General features: G+C 38.3%; 1 protein-coding gene across 2 annotated transcripts in view; it reads right to left on the bottom strand.

Moving 5' to 3' along the window:
* LOC102396228 (gamma-secretase activating protein) overlaps window positions 1-24,276 on the bottom strand; it is a 97,275-nt gene that overhangs the window by 65,716 nt on the left and 7,283 nt on the right. Inside the window, exons 2-11 of one of the 2 annotated variants that reach the window (XM_006049867.4) lie at window positions 20,799-20,875; window positions 19,001-19,057; window positions 17,026-17,095; window positions 16,677-16,730; window positions 12,495-12,583; window positions 7,782-7,851; window positions 6,011-6,060; window positions 2,742-2,846; window positions 2,451-2,510; window positions 366-409 (exon numbers count right to left, since the gene is read on the bottom strand). In XM_006049867.4, coding sequence (XP_006049929.2) covers window positions 366-409; window positions 2,451-2,510; window positions 2,742-2,846; window positions 6,011-6,060; window positions 7,782-7,851; window positions 12,495-12,583; window positions 16,677-16,730; window positions 17,026-17,095; window positions 19,001-19,057; window positions 20,799-20,875 — 676 coding nt within the window. Of the gene's footprint in view, window positions 1-365; window positions 410-2,450; window positions 2,511-2,741; window positions 2,847-6,010; window positions 6,061-7,781; window positions 7,852-7,942; window positions 8,206-12,494; window positions 12,584-16,676; window positions 16,731-17,025; window positions 17,096-19,000; window positions 19,058-20,798; window positions 20,876-24,276 lie in introns of those variants that run through there. The other variant, XM_044946582.2, reaches the window with a different exon arrangement.

The following is a 24,276-nucleotide window of genomic DNA, read 5'->3' as shown; positions in this document are numbered from 1 at the left end:
GAAAAGGGTTCTGATGCTTCATTCTAAACATAGAGCTCTCTGACTCTGACTCTGAATCTTTTTATTGAATTACAGAGCACTTCCACATATCAAAAAAAAAAAAAAAAAAGAAGAAGATGCCCTATAGAAATAAATGGCTAAGAAAATCAATATGATTGCTTTTACATGGAAAAACCCTGTGTTCATACTTGATAACATTGCTTATATTCCCTATAGAAACAGAAACAGAAAAGATGACAAACACTCCCTCACATAAACAGAACATCAAATTATCCTTTTAGCAGTATATCACAGATTATGTTTAAATATAATCATTCTGTCCAGAAGTGTCTATAAAAAATAATAATAATTTAGGAGTAACCTACTTGAATCCTGAGTCACTTAATGATATATCCAAGGGTGCTTCAAACTGTCAAAAAATCAGGTGATAACAAAGCAAAAGATGACATTAGTTAAGTGATGATAGTTCTGGAAACCAGAGCAAACCTGACGACGCTGTGCTTACATAATGATGAAGAGCTCCTTTAACGAGCATTATCTTCAGAGGTTATTTCACAAATCTACATAGAGAAAGTCCACTGGGAATATTCTGGAGTCTACATAAATCACAAGCTTGATGTATATTTAACAATCATAAATATACATCAAGATTTTGCTTCAGATTTGACTACTGTAGATGGGTTGTGTAATAAGTCAATTGGAAGGAGTAGGCTTTTATAGGACACAGATGATTGTGTAGGGAATGGTATCTTTAGAAAGAGAATGAGTGTGAGTCCAAAAAAAGGGGGGGGGCAGGAGGAGTAAATGAAATTCTTATAATGGTATGATGTCAATCTGCATTAGACAGCAATATTAATCCTAGCCAGGAAGAATGATGTTCTGTCCATCACAGATAAAGATACTTATGACTCCTCACTATAATGATACTTCTCACTACGCTCCAAATACTTTTCCATGAGTGATTCTAGATTTTTACTAATTAAACTATATCCTCTCATCGACTTTAGACTCAATCCACCATCCTCACACATCCTTTTGGATCAAATGACGTGTAGTCACGTACTACTGGCCACACCTACCACATACTGCTGCTGCTGCTGCTAAGTCACTTCAGTAATGTCCGACGACCCCATAGACGGTGGCCCACCAGGCTCCCCCGTCCGTGGGATTCTCCAGGCAAGAATACTGGAGTGGGTTGCCACATACTACCTCCTACTAAATACTACCTCCTACAAACCCTCATTCTTAACCATGTTTCTTTATTGTGAAGCATTCAGTTAGCAGAAAGTCCCTGTGTGTGCTCTTCTAATCACCTATATTAATTGCATCTACTATAAAGCTGAAGCTTTGAGCTGACAGGAACTATTTTACTTGCTCATACAAGCTATTAATACATGATCGAGAATGCTAAAATGCTCTTTATGATAACTTTCATTAAAAAGTAGTGAAGAGGAACTCAAAAGCCTCTTGATGAACGTGAAAGTGGAGAGTGAAAAAGTTGGCTTAAAGCTCAACATTCAGAAAACTAAGATCATGGCATCCGGTCCCATCACTTCATGGGAAATAGATGGGGAAACAGTGGAAAAAGTGTCAGACTTTATTTTTTGGGCTCCAAAATCACTGCAGATGGTGACTGCAGCCATGAAATTAAAAGACGCTTACTCCTTGGAAGGAAAGTTATGACCAACCTAGATAGCATATTCAAAAGCAGAGACATTACTTTGCCAACAAAGGTCCGTCTAGTCAAGGCTATGGTTTTTCCTGTGGTCATGTATGGATGTGAGAGCTGGACTGTGAAGAAGGCTGAGCGCTGAAGAATTGATGCTTTTGAACTGTGGTGTTGGAGAAGACTCTTGAGAGTCCCTTGGACTGCAAGGATATCCAACCAGTCCATTCTGAAGGAGATCAGCCCTGGGATTTCTTTGGAAGGAATGATGCTAAAGCTGAAACTCCAGTACTTTAGCCACCTCATGCGAAGAGTTGACTCACTGGAAAAGACTCTGATGCTGGGAGGCATTGGGGGCAGGAGGAGAAGGGGACGACAGAGGATGAGATGGCTGGATGGCATCACTGACTCGATGGACGTGAGTCTGAGTGAACTCCGGGAGTTGGTGAGGGACAGGGAGGCCTGGCGTGCTGCGATTCATGGGGTCCCAAAGAGTTGGACACGACTGAGCGACTGATCTGATCTGATCTGAAGGGCTTCTTGTGGCTCAGCTGATAAAGAATCCACCTGCAATGCGGGAGACCTGGGTTCGATCCCTGGGTTGGGAAGATCCCCTGGAGATCTTTCAGGGAAAGGCTACCCACTCCAATATTCTGGCCTGGAGAATGCCATGGACTGTGTAGTCCACAGGGTCATAGAGTCGGGCGTGACTGAGCGACTTTCACACAAATCACAAAATGGGTATAAAATTTCACCATATAGCCCAGTCATTTTCCGGATTTACCATTAAGTTAAAGTGCTCATCAGCATAAAACTGGATGCATTTTAAGATACTTCTTGATTTCTAAAAGAGAAAACAGAGTAAGTGACAAATTAAGGGGAAAAAAAAGACACTAAAGAGAGAGAGAGAAAAAGAAGCAACAAAGAAGCAAACAGTAATGAAAATCTTCATTTTTTGTAATAAACTTTGACTGCTCTCTTCAATGAAAATGAAGTAACTAATAAATTACAATAATGATAATGTCAAAATTAAAACACTCCCATAAAAAAAGAGAGCCAATGGACTAGTTTTTACCTTCAGATAAATATAGTATAATCTCTGCTCTGACATATCCCACTGAGCCCAAACAAAATCTTCGGCTATTCTCTCTCTTGGGAGATGGCCAGAATTTTTAATTACCTAAGGAGGCAAAGAGATTTTAGAAATAAATAACTATTTTAAAGGAGAACATATCTGGGTTTCATAGTTATTTTGAATATTCTATCTTTATAGTACATGTAAATATTTCCACAGTTAATTTTTAGTTGCCACCTACCTCCAACACATACACATGGAAACTCTTTCCAAAAAAAGATTTAAGGTATCATTTCATTACTTGCTCTTCACAACACTCTGCAATAAACTATTTTATTCTTGTTCTTAGTTAGACAGACAGGCTGGGGCTGTTGAAGCCAAGGCCACACCTATCACAAATCGACAGGTAGGCAAATAGAAGATTCAAAGCTTCCTGTTTTGGACATAACACACTCAAGTATCTGCAGTCTAGAGGGCTTTACTACCAAAGGTCGACTGTGAGGACAAGGGAAAACTCAAGCCTAGGAGAGGGGAGTACTGGGCAACAATCCTAGGTCTGCCATAAACACTTCATGTGGCTTTGGTCATAGTTCTTACCCGTCCACCTTCTACAATGAGTATGATGATACTGCCCATTTCTCAGCAATACTTAATTATTCATCCTTCAAGATCCAGTTGAGGCATTGCCTCCTGTACAAAGCCCAATTTCACCTCCCAATATGAAGGCAAAGCTCCCCATCTCTGTATTTCTGTCACTTTGGCATGCTTCTATCACATTTATACTTTAATTAATGCTATAAGTCTACTCCAATGATTATGCACTCTTCTACAGCACCTTTATATTTTCAATGACTTGACTGTTTCTAGTATGTAGTAGTACTCAAGAAATACTTGTCAAATAAAGGGAAAGGAAATAAGGTATGCAAGGGTAAACTGAAAGAAATGCTAAATGTAATACAAGGAATTCAGAGTTCATTTTCCTCAAAATGCTCAACAAGCAAAAGCTATCTATACTGGAACAGGTAAGTAAAGAATGAAGACAAGTTGATGTAGGAGAATAAGGAAAAAAAGGGATGGACCTTTTTTTGACGGTCTGATGGACCATCAGAATGGTCCATATTTGTACCTAAACCCTCTCTAATCTCAAACAGGATTTCTCCCCTGAGGCTAAGTTGGAACTCAAGGGAGACACAGGGCAAGCAGAATCATACACCTCTATTTCTGTTTGCCTCGTTCCATCACATTTGCTGGAAAAAGATCTAAGGGTACTTATCTGACTCTTTGGGAAACCCATCTTGTTTCCATCTGATGGCAACCGAGGTTCATATAGCAGTTCTTCCCTCTCCAGAGTTACCTCACCTGTGTAAGTCTACATTGTTGTGTTCCCTGAAAATGCTGGGATAAATATAATACCATCACTTTTATATAGGGATGTTAGGGTTGTTATAGGGGTTATAGGTTGTTATAGGGATCTTAGCAGTGCCTCACAGAAGGGCACACGTGGATGACGGTGTGCTGGGGTTGTATCATCTTGGCCAGGAGAATCCTTCCTGGGCTTCTGACAAGTGCCTCCTGGCCTCACTCTCCCAGCAATGTCTCTCACGACTCCCAACCCCTCTTCTCACCAGCAGTCCTCTGTCCATTTCCAGTTCCTGACTCCAATCTGTTTATTTAACTATCTCCAAATCCTCATTGATGGTTTTGGGATTTCGCACCTTGGTCCTTCCTCTCTGGCCTGACCATTTCCAACCATTGGCCTTATCTTTGCCCTCCCATCCATCTGGGGCCCAGAGCTCTAGTCACACACTTTCTCGTCATTTCCCAGCCAGGCGTCTTGATTTGAGGCTTTTGATCATAGATACACAATTAACAAATGCCATTTCTCATTTCAATTTTGTTCACAGAATTTAAAATTAAAATCAGAGAAAGAGTATTCTGATGTAGACCATTTAAATATTGAAGGAAATCATTTTAATATCAGTGACATCACAAAAACTGTCAAGAAAAAAAGACAACCTAGCAAAAATATACACAAGAATATAACTAAACAATTTTCAGAAAAATAAATTCACATACCCAATAAGTGTAGAAAATGTTCAAACTCAACAATACTAAAGGAAATACAAACTCAAATAATAATGTTCAGCTCAGTTCAGTTCAGTCACTCAGTAACAAACCCATCAAACTGGATTTTTTAAAAAGGGAAACACATCTATTATTGGTATGGATATAGGGAAAGGGTACTTTTATATTTTGCTTGCAAAACTAAATTGTTACAAGTCTTCTGGAAAGTAATCTGGCAAAATGTGTTGAAGTTTATTAAATGCATATAACCATCAACCCCCTTATCCATCCCTGAGGGTTTAACTCAAAGAAACATGTGTACCAAACCTGTAAAGTTAAAAACATTTGAAACGATTTGTAATGTAAACAAATAAAAGGGGGGGAAAGGCAATCAAGTGAATATACATCCATGGAAGAATGGTGACAAAATTGTGTACATCTATGCCAGGGACCGTTTGCATTTCTGAAGACAATGCACTAAGCTACTCTAGGTTGCTCGGCAGTAATTCCACAAAGTTCAATAAGGAAAGAGTGAATAATAAACAAACCTCTTGGTGTATCAGGGTGGGGATGTGAGACACAGAGGTATGGAGAAAAGTATGAAAAGATACACAATACACATGGTTATGAACAAAAGTTAGAGGTGAAGAGTCAAGGGGGATGTGGAAAACAAGCAAAAAAGAAAAGAAAACTGAACTATATAGAACCTCAGTATATATGTTATGATCTCATTTATTTTATGCATGCTTATGTATACATGTATACAAATTAAGAGAAAGAAATCGTATCTCTGTTTAGAAACCTACAGGGATACCCCTGATATGTTAAGCAAAAGCAAAGGCAGCAAATTAATATCTATACTATGAATCTATTTTAGTAAAAGCAACTGAATCCCAGTATCTGTGCATCGAACCCTGAGTGAGGTACAAAGCGTGGAAGCATCTCTCAAGGCTGTCATCAGTTATCTCAGGAGACTGATCGTGGTGGGGTTGGGGGTGGGGGTGGGCGGTGAGATAGATATGAAGGAGATAATCAACTCCTTCATGTATCTTATATTATTTCACATGTTACAACAACCAATCTATAACTTGAAAGACACCAAATAAAGTAGAATGTTTCCATAACATTAATACATCCTTAATAGTCTAGAAATGTTACTCTTTATGGGAAAAAACTCTGAAGCAAAAGGAATTTCAAATATTTACCACTCGATTTCCATCTTCTTGGACAACTTGGATATGAAATTGTTCAATATCTTTTAAAAAAAAGAAAACAGAAAGACAGCTTAACCTTCATGAAAAATATGAGTACTTTTTTTCACCCAACAGTTGTGAACTTTTTTTTAATATATAAAAGCAAAGCACATTAAACAATTGGCTGAAAAATAGTGCTATCACAGATGGCAATCTCACAAGAAAGGTTCAAAACAAAACCCCACCTTTTTCCACCCTCCCTTTACAGTCTGTGTCAAGTCCAGCATTTACTCTGCTTCTTAATACCAACAACACCTGAAGCATTTAACTCTGCTACTCCCCTGGGTTAGCTGAACAAGTGTTTCCCTCCTCAATACCATCAGTCTTATATAGGGCTCATTTGGCAGGGTTTATCTTCAATTTCCAAATACCAAATACCTCTTAATATGAAAACATCATATAGAAAACTCATTATGCCAGATATTGGGGGGGGTATTTTTACAGGGGTCATTAACAGAACACTATAAGCACTTTATTGATGTATAGATGGACCATTTTTCTCAGTAAGCAGTTTACATTGAGCTATATGTATCTTCTGTTGGTTCTAGTTACAAAAATGTGAGATACATAATTGGGCCAGATGCTGAAGCTGAAACTCCAGTACTTTGGCCACCTCATGCGAACAGTTGACTCATTGGAAAAGACTCTGATGCTGGGAGGGATTGGGGGCAGGAGGAGAAGGGGACGACAGAGGATGAGATGGCTGGATGGCATCATTGACTCGATGGACGTGAGTCTGAGTGAACTCCGGGAGTTGGTGAGGGACAGGGAGGCCTGGCGTGCTGCGATTCATGGGGTCGCAAAGAGTCGGACACGACTGAGCGACTGATCTAATCTGATCTGATTGGAGAGGGCAATGGCAACGCACTCCAGTACTCTTGCCTGGAAAATCCCATAGACAGAGGAGCCTGGTAGGCTGCAGTCCATGGGGTCGCTAAGAGTCAGATATGACTGAGCGACTTCACTTTCACTTTTCACTTTTGTGCACTGGAGAAGGAAATGGCAACCCACTCCAGTGTTCTTGCCTGGAGAATCCCAGGGACGGGGGAGCCTTGTGGGCTGCCGCCTATGGAGTCGCACAGAGTTGGAAACGACTGATGCGACGTAGCAGCAGTAGCAGCATCGGAAGTGAACACAAACCAAATCTTCAGTCTTGTCCCTCCAATTACAAACCAGCTGCTTCACCTCATAACAAGAAAGACGGCTTCCTAGATAAGATGCACCAGTGAATTTTGTCCTTTCTCTATCCCTCCTTCTACTTGAAATCATCATTAAAGGATGTCCCAATCTTATCTCCCTCTACCTGAATTTGACCAAGTCACTATGTATCCTCGAGTTCTGCCATGGATTTCTTCTAGCTTCTAATACTGTTCCCTCTGTCCATCCAAGCCTCTCTCCTTACATTATAGTTTCAACTGTGACAGACATCCTAAAGAAGTATGGGCTAAAGAAGACAAAAATGACTGTTCTACAAACATTCTACCATGTGCCAAACTGGAAATCCATATTTGCAGAAGCCCATCACATATGGAGACAGAACCCAAGAGAACAAGTGAGGCAGAGAGAAAGTCCTTCCACAGGAGTCCTAGGTCTCCAATGGACATCAAAGTCAGTGGACTTTTGGATTGATGAGTGGACAGTTAGAAGCTTCCTCACATTCTATGCTTCACTAGGAGATATGCTGTTCATGAAGTCCCTATAGAACACCTAAAGATTTACTTACATTTCTCTTCTGAAAGCAGTAACAGATGATTCTTTGGTTGAGGGCAACTTTCAACATGTGGGTAGAGGAACTATAAAAAAGAAATTAAAGTCATAAGCAACTACCTTGCTTACACAATTATTTCAAAAAAAGTTATGTTCAATTACTGTACTACTACATACCATAGAAGGGAATGGGAACCGCAAAATAGTTTAGGAAAATCACATTCATACACACACACTATAGATGGAAGCAAGGAAGGAAAAGGAACACTTTCAGTAGCTCGGTTTTGCAGGAGGAGATTGATGGCAGGTCCAACACAATTCCTTTAAACAGTTAGGCTAAATTGTAAGTCATTCTTAGGGATGGTGCTTTTTATTTGGAATATGTGATTCTGAAGTCAATCAAAAACAATATCAATAAACAACATTTGAACAGAAAGTTCCATTTCACAAGCACCAAAAAAGAGTGATCGATAACAATTTCTTATGCAGCTAAACCTAGTGTTTAATTTGAGACCCAAGTAAACAAACTCTCCACGACAACTTCCAAAGTCCCACATCCGAGAGACAAAGCACAACAGAACCAGGGACTTTCCAGGAAAGGACAGTGAGTCACAGTGTGGCATGTGGTGGAGGGTTTACCTCAAAGTATTCAACGACTTTGCCACTGGAAGAAAAGGCCTGATCCAGCCCTTCCTCCTCCTCTGTGCCTGCCCTTATTTGTCAGCCCACAGGACAAAGTGGGCAGCCAGAAACACAAGCCTGACACCATCAGCTGTGATAATGAGGGGAACCTGGCCATGGGATGACTCCAGTGACTTAAGTCCTTCATTTATAAGAGTAACTATAAATCTGAAGTTTCACTTTGCAAAATGAAAGACAGTTCACTAGGTCCACTGGCTAATTTTGGGTTTTCTCTCCAAACTTGAAAGCATAATAAAAGAACAGAACTTTTCAAGTCCCTGTTTTACAGCCTACAGCCTTTCTAAAGACTAGGGAAATTTCTGACAAAATATATTACACGGTATCCTAACTTTTCATAATGCCAAATTAGAATAGATCTCGTCAACTTTTAAAAAGATTTATCTTTTTTTTTTTTTTTTTTTTGGCCACACTGCAGCATACAGGATCTTAGTTATCCAATCAGGAATTGTAGCTGTGCCCCTTGCAGTGGAAGCTTGGTGTTTTAACCACTGGATCACCAGGGTAGTCCCTAGCATCGGTTAACTTTTAAAACTGCTTGTAGTCATTTCCCTTTGAGAAAAACAAAGCATTAACTCTATACCATTCTTCACAGCAGGGCTTCCCCAATGGCTCCGAGGCAGGAGACCCAGATTTGATCCCTGGGTAGGGAAGATCTTCTGGAGGAGGAAATGGCAACTCACTCCAGTATTCTTGCCTGGGAAAAAGCCCATGGGCAGAGGAGCCTTGCGGGCTACAGGCCACAGGGCAGCAAAGAGTTGAACACGACTGAGCAAATAAGCACACACACATACACGCATTCTTCACTGCAATAAACTCAAAACTGTAAAATAGAAAGCAATGCAAAATTCAGCTATGAGAAGAATATAGAACTTATTTCTGCTGATTTGTGAAACTGTGTACACCAAAAAGGATACTTTGTGTACTGGAGTTGCGGAGAAGCAATGATGAGTTTTCACACAGATAATGGAAGAGCAAATACCCAATGCCTCAAAATAAGGAGAAACTACAGATTTGGTGTTCCCTGGGTCTCCGGAGGTGACCAGGGCCCGCTGGCTTAGGGCTGTGACCTAAAGTGATGATCAGTTCTAAACCTTTGCCTGGTCTCTGTGAGGCAATCACGATTTTAAAAGTTCCATTCAGGTGGTTGTTTTTCTTTCAAATTTGAGGCAACCCTGGAGCAAGGCCTACAAGTGAGAATATACATAAGGCAGGCTTCAGACACAGATCTACAAAAGCATGCAACGATTTTGGAGATTTTGTTTTGTTTGTTTTGTGAGTAGGAATCTATATAGACCATATTGCTGCTGCTGCTGCTAAGTCGCTTCAGTCGTGTCCGACTCTGTGCGACCCCATAGACGGCAGCCCACCAGGCTTCCCCGTCCTTGGGATTCTCCAGGCAAGAACACTGGAGTAGGTTGCCATTTCCTTCTCCAATGCATGAAAGTGAAAAATGAAAGTGAAGTCGCTCAGTCATGTCCGACTCTAGCGACCCTATGGACTGCAGCCTACCAGGCTCCTCTGTCCATGGGATTCTCCAGGCAAAAGTACTGGAGTGGGGTGCCATTGCCTTCTCCAATATAGACTATATTAGGTCAATAATTATTTTTGTAAATATTGAGCTATATTGTGATCATTAATATTCATTGATGGAAGGTCATACTATAGGCATGTGGACGTGGACAGTGTGTAATTATCCAATGAACTATCTGGAAGGTACAATCATACTGGTGGGGAACTCTACAAGGGTCCCAGATTGAAATCCGGACTCCGCTCACTACTGTTCTGAAGAAGTGTCTTCATGAAGGCTGCATAGGTAGAGGGAAAATGTACTACTGGAAATCATCATGGGTGTTTTGAAAAGAAAAAGGAAATAGATCACAGGGTAAGACCAAATTTTGTGAACAATGAATGGTGTTTCTCTAAAGGAGGTCAGAATGGAGAGAGGGTGAAGGTGGGGATTTGCCATGGGTGGAGGCTTGGAGGAGTTTATTTCTTCAGAGGCCTGAGCATGAGAGCATGGAGCAGGGCTTGGAACTGGATGGACCAAGATGAGTGTGGGTCTACTTCACATGGGTGGGGGTGCAATCATGTACCTTGCATTTTTAATTTTTTTAATTAAGATAAAATGCACATAACAACATTCACTGTTCACAGTTTTCACTATTAATAATACGATTTAGTATCTTTAAAATATATTCAGAGTGTTATGCAACTGTATATTTGTAAAACCTTTTTCCTTCCTACACTCTTATTACCCATCCTTCAATAACATCATCATTGCCTACACAGCCCTGGATAAAAATGGTAAAGAAACCAAAAGAACATGCCAGAAAAGGGAGGTGTCCCACAGTCACCCCTGCACTGAGGACAGTGTAAATAAACAGAGTGGATTCCTGGGGGAGGGAATGTAGCTTAGAAGTTCCAGGCCAGGCCCTGTTTGGCAGCAAGCAGCGGCCCGGAGAGAAGCCAGGAGTGGTGGTGAAATGCACAACCGGAAGGACTGGCTGACAGTGGACAACCAGGCACATGAGAGACAACCCGTTCTGCCAACACATACTGCCAGAGGGAGACCCAAGGTCAGAGGCTGAGAGTAGGTAGGGTAGGGGGAGGCTACCCAAGGTAATTGTTCATGCAACCCAGCAGGAACAAGGGTAATCGATTCTTGTTCTCAGTGATAGCTACATTCCATCTGTGCCAGCATCAGTGCTCAATCGTTTTCAATTCTTTTTTGACTCCATGGACTGTAGTCCGCTAGGCTCCTCTGTCCATGGGATTCTCCAGGCAAGAATACTGGAGTGGGTAGCCATGCCCTTCTCCAGGGGATCTTCCCAACCCAGGGATCAAGCCCGACTCTCCTGCATTGCAGGCAGATTCTTTACTTTCTAAGCTACCATGGAAGCCCTATGTTCCATAAGGTCACCACAAACACTGAACTCTGAACCACTGTTCCCAAGGGAAATAGTGATAAAAGCTCCTATGAACCTCTAGCTACAATATTTTTGTCAACAAAATAAAACTTGGTCTAATGTGTGTCCCTATTTAAAGACATTGTGGGACTTCCCTGGTGGTCCAGTGGCTATGACTCCATGCTCCCATTGTTGGGGGACCAGGTTTGAACCCTGGTCAGGGAACCAGGTCCCACATGTCACAACTAAGAGTGTGCATGCTAAAAATATTCCGTATGCTGCATCAATGATCAAAAGATCTGGTGTGCCACAACTAAAGATACTGTTGATTCGCTAGCAGTGAACTCAGTCGGCTGCACTATAATGCCTAAATGAAGTTTATCTAATGAACACACATATTTTCTCTGTAAAGTATATAGCAGCCTTTTTGCACTTAGAAACCTGAAACACTACTTCAGCAATACACTTGGAGGACATTTTAAACATGAAATCAACTGCCAAAGAGTGTGAAAAACATGGCATTAAGTTGACTATGAAAACAATGTTTGTTTATAGTCTGAGAACTGACTCTGAAAGGCAGGGTCACCTTGTTCTACCTCAGCTGGGAACATGTACATTGGGTGACAAATTTTCACATGTCTACCAACGACTGATTTGGGAGTTACAAATGAATTTTAGTGGGTAGCAGAATTTGCAAATTCTATGTGCGAGCAATGAGGATTGACTATATCTAAGTCTATTTGTGTTATACACACAGTGCTTCTGCACCAGTGCATGGAGTTGAGAAATTCAGGGATTAATTATGTCATTTAAACACAGGCATTTAACCTGTCAACTCTATGAAACATTAGATAAGCCATTTTCAAAGTTCCTTTCAATGTGTTTTGATATTCAATATTTTATCATGTAAAAACATCTATTATATCAAACAACCACGATGTAATAGAGACAGAGAGCTAGGTTTGAATTTTGATTTCCATGTTTGCGAGGGAAGAGGTGTTCATTCCAGCCATATCCATTCACTGGATTATTCTGAGGATTAAATGTGATAATGTGTATGACAACACTTTTAACACCACTGTCTCTAGGTTTCATGCCTTTTGATTAAAGAGATCACTTACCTGTACCCAAATATAGCTATCCACTGCTTTTAGAACCTTCACATTGTTAATGGGGTGGATCTCGACCAACAAAGTTAAGCACTTTGATCCTATAAAGTAAAGGATGCTTTTAATAGTAGCAAAGCCCAGAATATCACACATTACTCTCACACATAGGCCTGAACTTTGAAAATGTAAAATGCATTACTTACTGTATTAGTTACTCCACAAACAAAAGCAGTTATCTTAAAATTGAGACTTCTTAAAACCGCAAATAGATACAGAAAACATCATAAAGGAGGAGTCAATGTACATGGAGTGAGAAACACGTTCCCACCCATTTCTCAGCTATTTTTACCATCACTTCACAGGCCCTCTCAGCTTTTAAGTCTAAATAAATACATCTCAGTTCAGTGTCACTACAATTCTGTAGCATAATGGCAAATACTGTTTGTGTAGGAAAATATAAAGATTTCTGATGAATGAATGTGTTAGGGTTGACAGCAACTAGCACAGGGACTGGGCTTCCCTCAGGAAGGCTGGAGCTGGATGGATAAAGACTCACTTATTTCCTTAGTGTCACATCTGAGCAAATGTCACTAAAGATAGTAATTAGGAGGAAGTTTTGGACACAGGCTAGAATGGGGTTACCACAGATATTCAAAGTTAGACCAACAATTTCCCTCCTCAGAAAAGGAGTTGCCTTATATTTGAGTTCTTATAACAGCTCTAATATTCTCATGTGCTTCCTCAATGACTTGACTTTGAGTAATAATTTACAATTTGGAGATGGTACAGCAGCCTGGAATTGAATCAATGCCAGTTTTCACTATTTAAGAAAGCAACCTAACAGTATTGCTTTATGTCAAGAAAAAAAAAATGTAAAGAATATAAAATATTTTCTGGGATATTGCCTCACATTTTCAAGAACTGGATATTTCTATAAAAATACCTTTTAGAGTTTACTGAAAGCAAAACAGTGAGTGAGTTATTATATGGGGTCACAAATACACAACAACAACAAAAAATCAAAAGCAAATGTTGTTTGGTCGATGGGTACTTAGAAGAAAAATTCCAGTGACAGGTCATTCATGATTCAAAAGGGCTATAAACTTCTAATAACTGAGACAAGGTAAAGTGAGATGCTTAGGGAGTCTGCTTGATGACTCAAAAAAATGGCTCTAAAAATAAGAAATATTGATGTCAAAGATACTTGTGAAGAAAAATAGACTGTGAAATGTGGGAATGACAAAAAAAAAAAAAAGCAATTTTCCTTACTGTCTTAAGTATATATAACTAATTTAATACAGTAAATAGTACAAGTTGATATTTGACTATTTCATCTCTTGCCCAAAAAGTTTATAGATTCCAACTAGGGGAAAAATCTTTTTAGGGGGCAGGCGGGGGAATATTCTCATTGGAAAAATAACAAATCACCTATATTCAGCTTTTTTGTCAATGAATCTGTTCCCAGATGAGATTATCAGCTAAATTCACTTACCTTTAAAATTCGAGGCTTATCGAGGGCAGGGCAAAATTCATCTTCCTACACTAATTTTTCATTTCCTTAGGGCAGCCCAGATGCTTAATATAAGTAGCTTAATGAAAAGAGTAATTGGACAAACAGAAATGTCTCTCGATAACATACCATGTGCTTTCATAGTGTAACGGGAAGCACTCTGGAATAGGATACTAGAGATATCAATTCTAGTTTAAAATCTGTCGCTAACCTGATATTTATACTTCAATAAACAACAAAGCTTTCCTAGGCCTTGGTGCTTTGTTTTTAGTTTATTTTTGCTTTTTTTTTTTTTGGCCACACTGAGTGCAGCTTGCAGGATCTTAGTTTCCCAACCAGGGAATGAACCCAAGCCCCAGCAGTGAAAAAGCCAAGTACTAACCACTGGACTGCCAGGGAATTGCCAGTGTTTTGTTATTTAAAAAATAAAGTGAAGAACTACAGAATCAGATTATTTCTACAATCACTTTCAGCCCTAAAATCCACAGTGATTCCATTACGTGCTTAAAGTTGTCTTAACAATTCAGAGAATCCAGGTATCAATGGAGCCTGGGAGTACATCACTGAAAGGCAAGACAGACCCGGCAGGACACCAAAGCTGTAGGGAGTAGAGCAGCAGGACCAAAAGGGACAGCATGGATGGACCTCAAGGTGTTATGCTAAGTGAAGTAAGTCATATTAAGAATGAAATAATGCCATTTGCAGCAACATGGATGGACCTAATGAAGTTAAGTCAGAGAAAGACAAATATCAAGATATCATTTATACATGGAATCTAAAAATATATATATACCAATGAACTTATTTATATAACAGAAACAGACTCACAGACATAGAAAACAAACTTTACTAAAGGGGAAAGGGTTAGGGAAGGATAAATTAGGAGTTGGGATTAACAGATACGCACTACTATATATAAAATAGATAACAAGTTCTTAGTGTTGAGCACAGGGAACTATATTCAATACCTTGTAATAAACCATAATAGAAAAGAATCTGAAAAAAAAAATACATATGTGTGTAACTGAATCACTTTTCTGTACACCAGAAACTAACACAATATAGTAAATCAACTAAAATAAAAGACAAATACCATATGATCTCTTTTATATGTGGAATCTAAAAACCAAATCAAACCAAAACCAAAACCAGGTTTATAGATACAGAGAACAGATTGGTGGTTGCAGGAGGCAGAGGGTAGGAGGTAAGGGGAGAAATGAGTGAATATTTTTGCTTTGTTTAAACTGAATTTAAATTAAAAAAAGAAAAAAAGCACAAGGATAGGCATGGCACAGGGAGGGTGAAGAGTGAGAAAAAGAAAGAACCTGGTCTGATGCAGGTAAAGGTACATATTGTGAAATAGTGAAAAGCTTGGAAGAATTCAGTCAAGTCTGGTTGTTTAGAAGCTCTGGTTATTAGAACTTTGGAATTAAAGCAGCTCCATGGAGAGTCTGCAGCACTTAACTGACCACAAAGGCTCCTGGGGTCCTGGAGCAGCAGTGGGGCCCACGACACTGCCCACAGGGACCTGCTATGCCTTAGGGAAAATGTCATACCCCAGGAAGGGTGAGAGGGGCAGCTGGGCCTGGCTTCCTGTGTAAAACCATTTCCCGAATAAAACAAGTTTGCATGGCCTCGGCCAAGAAGAGAAGCACTGCTGACAAAAATTTTGTCATAAAGTTTGTAGACCAAGGAACTCTATCTTGCTTATATGAGATACATTATAGTCTGTCTCATTTGCAATGGAAAAATCTCATGATAAGCAACAGTGTTAACATCTTGAGGCAAACTACATTTTATAATCAACTGGCTTATCAAGTTATTCACAAACAAAAAATCAGCCTTCAGCAAAAGGCAAAATATTTGCATAATATTTGTTCAAAGGACTAATCATTAAAACAGATCCTATAGTACTTTATGGTCACATAATTTCTGAAATTGTAGCTGAACAAAAGACTTCCTAAGGGCTTCCATGATCTGTCTGCAACTCATGTTCATTTCCTGCTGGCCTTATTTCCCACCACTCTGCCCTTGTTCACTCCAGTCCAGCCTCACTGACCTCACTATCCTGGAACAGCCAGAGAGTCTACCCAGCACTCTGGCCTCAGGGCCTTCATGCTGGCTGTTCCTTCTGCCAGAAATGCGCTTCCCCATGCTGCCGCTGCTTAGTTGCTTCAGTGGTGTCTGACTCTGAGACCCTATGGACTGCAGCCTGCCAGGCTCCTCTGTCCATGGGATTCTCTAGGCAAGAGTAGGTTGCCATACCCTCCTCCAGGGGATCTTCCTGACCCAGGGATCAAACCTGGGTCTCTTGCATTGCATAGATTCATGCTTGCTCCCCGCCTCCTTTCAGGTCTCTGTTTAAAAACTCCTAGGATCATCCCTCAAACTATCTGGGCTCAAATACTAACCTCTTCCCAACCTTTGGTACCAGCTTCTTTCTGCCTGTAGCACCTGTTTAGTCTGCAGGTGCTAACTGCCTTTTTTTAATATTTCTGTTATTCACTGTTATATTATTTTCTGTACTTTCTTGTTTACTTGGAAAAAATGCAAAGAACATGCCTGACATGACCTTTGCCTTTGTATTCTGAGATAAAGCTATTTGTAAATATGCTTGCAGTTTGACTTAGTAGTTCAATAAATCTTCATCTATCAATAAGTACTGAAAAGTATAATTTCATTACCTGGTTGAAGCTCATTACTCCTTCCTTCTTTAGCAGCTTGAACTAAACTTGTAGCTAATGGAAAAAGAAAAAAAAAATCCATTAGCAAATGATCTATGCAGTAGCTTGTTAAAGTTTACCAGATAATACCCAGAATCAGTGAGGGCTCAAAGGATCTGTCAGTGGATGATCAAAGTAAAATACAAAGCACTCTTTATTGTAGGTAGACTCTACAGATTCTTTATTTCAAATCTTATCTTGAAAGTACATCTTTTCCCATAATAATCAACTATTGTAAAAATTCAATACTTTGAAACTCAAAAAATATAGCTTAGTTCTCGACTTGTGGCAATACAAGAGTTCAACTTACCCAGCAAAGTTTTCTCCTTGTTGACTGAGCAACTGACAACTTGCAAATCTTTCTCAAATGTATAGAGATGCTATTAAAACAGAAGTATTTTTTAATTTGGAGTTTCATGTTAAATAACAGTTTTATGAATGCAAATCCCCACTCAGCTCTTTAGCAAGTATCACTGTGGCAAGCATTTTATTAAAGGACCACCAATGAACCAGTTTATCTATACTGAGAAGTTTCAGATTATTTTTTAAGAAAAAAGTTTGCTATTGTAGGCCATGTTTGGCACTGAAATTTAACCATGAGACAACACAGTGTAGTGGTTAAAAGCACAGACCTTGAAGTCAAGCTAGACCCAGGCTCAAATCCTAATTCTGTCACTTGCTAGCTGTGTGACTTTGGATGAGTTACTCAACTATTTTATCCTCCCATCAGCAAAATAGGAATCATGTTACTACCTATCTTGGGAGATCCTTAGAAGTGCTGAGTTAAATAATCCATGTGAGAATACTTACTACAATGTCTGCCACACATAATACGCACTCAAGGGTCAGCAATTAGGATTATGAAGGCAAGTTAGTATTTTAATCAAATTACATAACTATGACATCATTAACTATGCCTAAGAGACTGTCACAAGTGCATCTCCTAAAGGATGCCCATATTTAGAACACTGGCAAAGTAATCTGCTATTTTTATCTAACCTGTATTTTATTTTCTTACTGTTTAAATGTTGCAAGATTCTATTTCCTGGAATATCAAAGAAAATTAAAATGGTCATGCAGAAGGAGGATGTGAGATGCAGACTGAGGAAATGGAGACAATCACAGTTATATTAAGCAAACTCTCTTAAAACATATTCAGGATATAAGGAAAGATAGAATCTTAGACTTCAGGAGAGAACAAGTTAAGAGAAACAGTGACTAGCAGAACTATTACGAAGGTAAATAGTACTTGCACACTAATAAAGCACTGAAAACATACTAGAATGCAATGGCCAAAAGTTGATAAAAAGAAGTCAGGAAAAGTAAACTTGAGTTAATAAGAAAGCTCTGAATTCATGTGACAAATTATGGTTTCCTTTATTCTTGCTCTGAGGGATTCTTATTTATAAGTAAGAAGAGGCATGAATGTATATACTTAATTGTAACTGCTTCATCCTTTTAATTATGTAATAACACACATAGTCTAATAAGTGTTTAAAACACGCAAACACTACCAAACAAAAAGTCTAAGTTCTCCATTATATTCACCCTATCCCAAACCCTTTTGAAAAAGAAACATTTTGTAATTTACTCTGTCATCTTTCAGATCATTCAGAATGAGTTTTTAATATATTTACACCCATATATTATGTTATTTTCTTGCAAGTTTTTTATAAAACATAAATGGAATGCATTATCCTGGCAACTTGCTTTTTCATGTAATAATGTGTTTTGGAATGACTGTGACAGTGTACATCTATAGACTTCTCAGTCTCTTGATATTTACAAATCATTTTTACATAGACACAAAGGGACCTCCTCCCATTTGCCTCAAGAATTAGACAAGCCTGTCACATTAACCAATGTCTTATGTGAGCTGTCTGGGGAAAGATTAAGAAAAAGAGGCTGGTTCTACAACTGGATCTTTGAGAAGTAATGAGAAGAAAATCAGTGAAGTTCTGCAGAAGCAGAACTCAGAGGTCATTCTGACATTCTAAGCTTCTGGGAAACACACATCCTAGGGAGGCCACTGGACTTCCTACATTCCTACAGAATACTGGATAATTGGTTTGAACCTGTTCAGCTTAAATCTCAAAGGACTAAAAGACTATACAGTTGACATTTGGTCCAGGAGTCCTCACACTTTTTTTTTTTTTTTAAAGATAGTATAAAAGGACAAGAGAAGGAAGACAAAGAAATATAAAGTAAATTTGTATCTTAAAAAAAGGAAAACCAAAGGCAGTAAAGTAACTGAAAACTAATGTATAATTTATGGTGATTTTTACCTCATTTTGTTTGGTTTGGTAATCATACAATCCAAAGAAGACATTTCCCTTATTGTCCTGAAAAGAAAAAATTAACTAGATGTTTATTAAAGGTCATTGTTTAGGAATTTACTAGTTTTAAGTGAAATCTGCAATAATTCAACCAGTATTAGCAATAAGCACTCTAAAGGTAGCCTGCTGTACATGTCAGAGGACTGAACATGTTTCCGATGGCAACACAGGTCAAGTGGTGAAAGGGAACCAAGAACATACAGCTCAGTGAGTTTGAGGGAGCCTGTCTATAGGACACAGCATAGTGAAGGAGCAAATCTTTTTCTACTTTCATTTATTTCTGTAAAAGAATATGAACGATGGATACTGAAAGTAGGTAGAATAAGTCCATGATAGTCTTATAAGTAAAACTTCTTTGCAAATAGATGGCGAAACAATGGAAACAGGGACAGATTTTATTTTCTTGGGCTCCAAAATCACTGTGAATGGTGACTGCAGCCATGAAGTAAAAAGATGCTTGCTCCTTGGAAGAAAAGCTATAACAAGTCAAGACAGTGTATTAAAAAGCAGAGACATTACTTTGCTGACAAAGGTCTGTACAGTCAAAGCTATGGTTTTTCCAGTTGTCATGTACAGATGTGAGAGCTGGACAATAATAAAGGCTGAGCACCAAAGAATTGATGCCTTCAAACTGTGGTGTTGGAGAAGACTCTTGAGAGCCCCTTGGACTGAAAGGAGATCAAACCAGTCAATCCTAAAAGAAATCAACCCTAAATATTCATTGGGAAGACTGATGTTGAAGCTGAAGCTCCAATACTCTGGCCACCTGATGAGAAGAACTGACTTATTAGAAAAGACCCTGATGCTGGGAAAGACTGAAGGCAGGAAGAGAAGGGGACGGTAGAGGATGAGATGGTTGGATGGCATCACCGACTCAATGGACATGAGTTTGAGCAAACTCCGGGAGATGGCAAAAGACAGGGAAGCTTGGCAAAGAGTCAGACATGACTAAGTGACTGAACAACAACCAAAAACTTCATGAATCATAGAGTTCCTTGAATGTAGCATCCTCATCGATACAACTTAAAATAACTTCTTTAAGCAAAAAAAAGTACAGTAATACAACTTGCAAAGCAAACTGGCCACCAATTATTCTTTAATGTTTCACTATTACAGTAAAATTATCCACGAGGTTAAATTTTCTTTCCTTAGGACAGTTAACATTGAAAACACACTGTTAAATAATAATGCCTCAAAACCCTGAGTATACAGAAATCCTAACAGATGATGTACAGTAATAATATTCAATGTTTTCTCAAAGATAAAAACATATTGATTAAGTTTAAATATCTCTTACTTGGCATTTTTCCTCTAGAGGATGAAACTGTTCATTTATTCAAAACCTTTGAGCACTGTATCAGACATTGGGTATAGTTTTATTTTATTTAAAAAAGAAAAAATATTACATAAGACTGAATTTCAATTACCCTAGTCAATCTCACAAAACAAAAAAAAGTCATATGTTAAAGATTAAATGCCAACAAGTCTTATTCACTATACCTTCAAAAGATAAAGCATAAAAGTCTGTTGAAAAAAATATATATATATAAATGGTTAAAGAGTAAATTTTATGTTAAGCATGTGTGCGTGTGCTTAGCTGCTCTTTGTGTTCAATGCTTTGTGATCCCATGAATGCTTTGCTCCTTTATCCATGGAGATTCTCCAGGCAAGAATACTGGAGTGGGTTGTCATACCCTCCTCGTGTTATGTATATTCTACCTCAATTTAAAAAAGAATATAAACTTACCTTATAGGTATAAATAATATTTCTGTTTCGTTCAACATTTAGTACACGTAAGCACTCATAATTGTTTTCTAAAACACCTAAAACAGAAATAATCACGTTAATATCTAGAAGGAGATGTTTAAAAACATATCTAACAATGGTGAATGGAATTGTTTCCTTAATTTCTTTTTCTATTTTCTCATTATTAGTGTATAGGAATGCAAGGGATTTCTGCGTGTTGATTTTATATCCTGCAACTTTACTATATTCATTGATTAACTCTAGTAATTTTATGGTGGAGTCTTTAGGGTTTCTATGTAGAGGATCATGTCATCTGCAAACAGTGAGAGTTTGACTTCTTTTCCAATTTGGATTCCATTTACCATTGCAACGAAAAGAATAAAATACTTAGGAATATATCTACCTAAAGAAACTAAAGACCTATATATAGAAAACTATAAAACACTGATGAAAGAAATCAAAGAGGACACTAATAGATGGAGAAATATACCATGTTCATGGATCGGAAGAATCAATATAGTGAAAATGAGTATACTACCCAAAGCAATGTATAGATTCAATGCAATCCCTATCAAGCTACCAACGGTATTCTTCACAGAGCTAGAACAAATAATTTCACAATTTGTATGGAAATACAAAAAACCTCGAATAGCCAAAGCAATCTTGAGAAAGAAGAATGGAACTGGAGGAATCAACCTGCCTGACTTCAGGCTCTACTACAAAGCCACAGTCATCAAGACAGTATGGTACTGGCACAAAGACAGAAATATAGATCAATAGAACAAAATAGAAAGCCCAGAAATAAACCCACACACCTATGGACACCTTATCTTTGACAAAGGAGGCAAAAATATACAGTGGAGAAAAGACAATCTTTTTAACAAGTGGTGCTGGGAAATCTGGTCAACCACTTGTAAAAGAATGAAACTAGAACACTTTCTAACACCATACACAAAAATAAACTCAAAATGGATTAAAGATCTAAACATAAGACCAGAAACTATAAAAATCTTAGAGGAGAATATAGGCAAAACACTCTCCGACATACATCACAGAAGGATCCTCTATGATCTACCTCCCAGAATATTGGAAATAAAAGCAAAAATAAACAAATGGGATCTAATTAAAATTAAAAGCTTCTGCACAACAAAAGAAACTATAAGCAAGGTAAAAAGACAGCCTTCAGCATGGGAGAAAATAATAGCAAATGAAGCAACTGACAACTAATCTCAAAAATATACAAGCAACTCCTGCAGCTCAATTCCAGAAAAATAAATGACCCAATCAAAAAATGGGCCAAAGAACTAAATAGACATTTCTCCAAAGAAGACATACAGATGGCTAACAAACACATGAAAAGATGCTTAACATCACTTATTATCAGAGAAATGTAAATCAAAACCACAATGAGGTACCATTTCACGCCAGTCAGAATGGCTGCGATCCAAAAGTCTACAAGCAATAAATGCTGGAGAGGGTGTGGAGAAAAGGGAACCCTCTTACACTGTTGGTGGGAATGCAAACTAGTACAGCCACTATGGAGAACAGCGTGGAGATTCCTTAAAATACTGGAAAGAGAACTGCCATACGACCCAGCAATCCTACTGCTGAGCATACACATCGAGGAAACCAGAATTGAAAGAGACACGTGTACCCCAATGTTCATCGCAGCACTGTTTATAATAGCCAAGACATGGAAGCAACTTTGATGTCCATCAGCAGATGAATGGATAAGAAAGCTGTGGTACATATACACAATGGAGTATTACTCAGCCATTAAAAAGAATACATTTGAATCAGTTTTAATGAGGTGGATGAAACTGGAGCCTATTATACAGAGTGAAGTAAGCCGGAAGGAAAAACACCAATACAGTATACTAACGCATATATATGGAATTTAGAAAGATGGTAATGACAACCCTGTATGTGAGACCGCAAAAGAGACACAGATGTATAGAACAGTCTTTTGGACTCTGTGGGAGAGGGAGGTGGGGGATGATTTGGGACAATGGCATTAAAACATGTATAATATCGTATAAGAAAAAAAATAATAAAATTTAAAAATTAAAAAAAATATATCTAACAAAAATATATCTGCGTTAGATTTTAAAAGCCAAATACAAAAGAACACTGATAATTCCCTCATATAGAGCTTAAAAACAGGGAAAGCTAATCTATTTTACTGGAGATCAGATTAGTAATGACCTTTAAGGAAGAGGAAAGTAGTGATTAGCAAGTATCTCAAGGAAATCTTGCTAATGGAAGTGTACATTGGACAAAACTAGCAGAATCTACTAAGGCTGAATATATATGGCTCAACAATTGTCTGTGTACTTATATCTCATCAGAAGTATATACATAATCTGGCAAATGACACATATGAAATATACAGCACTATGATTCATAATAGCCAAAACTGGAAACCCAAAATATTCATCAAGCAAAGAACTAATAAATCATGATATATTCAAACAATGGAATGCTATGTAACAATAAGAATTAATTAACTTGCTATAAAAGACATACATACATAAATAATTGAGTAAAGGAAACTCATATTTTCATTCCTCCCCAAAAGGCACAAACTGTATGATTTAATTTATACACAAATTTCAAAAACTGGCGAAAAGAATCTATGGTGCTAGATGAATGACAGCTGAAAGGAATATGAAGGGGATCTTTGGGGTTCTGTTAGTGTTCTCCTTCCTGCTCTGAGTGCTGGTTCCACGGAGGTGCCTCGCTTTGTGACAATTAACTGACCTGTGCACTGTGATCTGTATACTTTTCTGTATGAAGGCCATCTTCAATGACGGATATAAAGATTGTTTACACAAAACATTTAACTTGTAAGTTAACTGATCATCACCTTTCTTCTAAAATTTTAGGATATTCCTCTGAATTCTACAGTTAAAGGATTTAAACACTGGTTAGAAACAGCATCGATAATTATCATCATTAATCAGAGAGAAATGCATATTTCCCCAATTTCCTCAAAATAAATTGCTTAAACTTGACTCATCTTCCCCACACAAGAATAGTGTTTTTGATGTTAAAATATCATGTTGATTATGACAAATACCAATATCCAGAAAAAAATATGCAAAATACCCTATAAATCAGAGCAAATTTCAGCCTGTATTCCTGATTAAAAAGGAAAAATCAAGATACAAAATCAGGATAATTGGTGAGCTCAATCCCTGCACTGGAGCTGGCAGTGGGAAACATTTAGAGAGGCAAAGAGCAGGTTCACTGAGAACCCAGGAATCATCCTGCGATCTCTCTTCCAAACTCTTTACAGAAAGAAACTGCATGGATTGTCTGCAGACAAGGCAAAGGGAGGGGCAAGTGTTGCTTATATATGTGTATAGACAACTTTCAATGTCTAGTGAGGTATCAGAAACACTTCTCAATGATTAAAAAAAAAATAATCCCTTGGTCTTTTAGGATAATAGTATGATTCAGTTGGCTTACTGCTGAA

Source organism: Bubalus bubalis, chromosome 8, assembly GCF_019923935.1.
Source record: "Bubalus bubalis isolate 160015118507 breed Murrah chromosome 8, NDDB_SH_1, whole genome shotgun sequence".
Classification (NCBI taxonomy): domain Eukaryota; kingdom Metazoa; phylum Chordata; class Mammalia; order Artiodactyla; family Bovidae; genus Bubalus; species Bubalus bubalis.
This window is presented reverse-complemented; position numbering and strand designations above follow the sequence as displayed.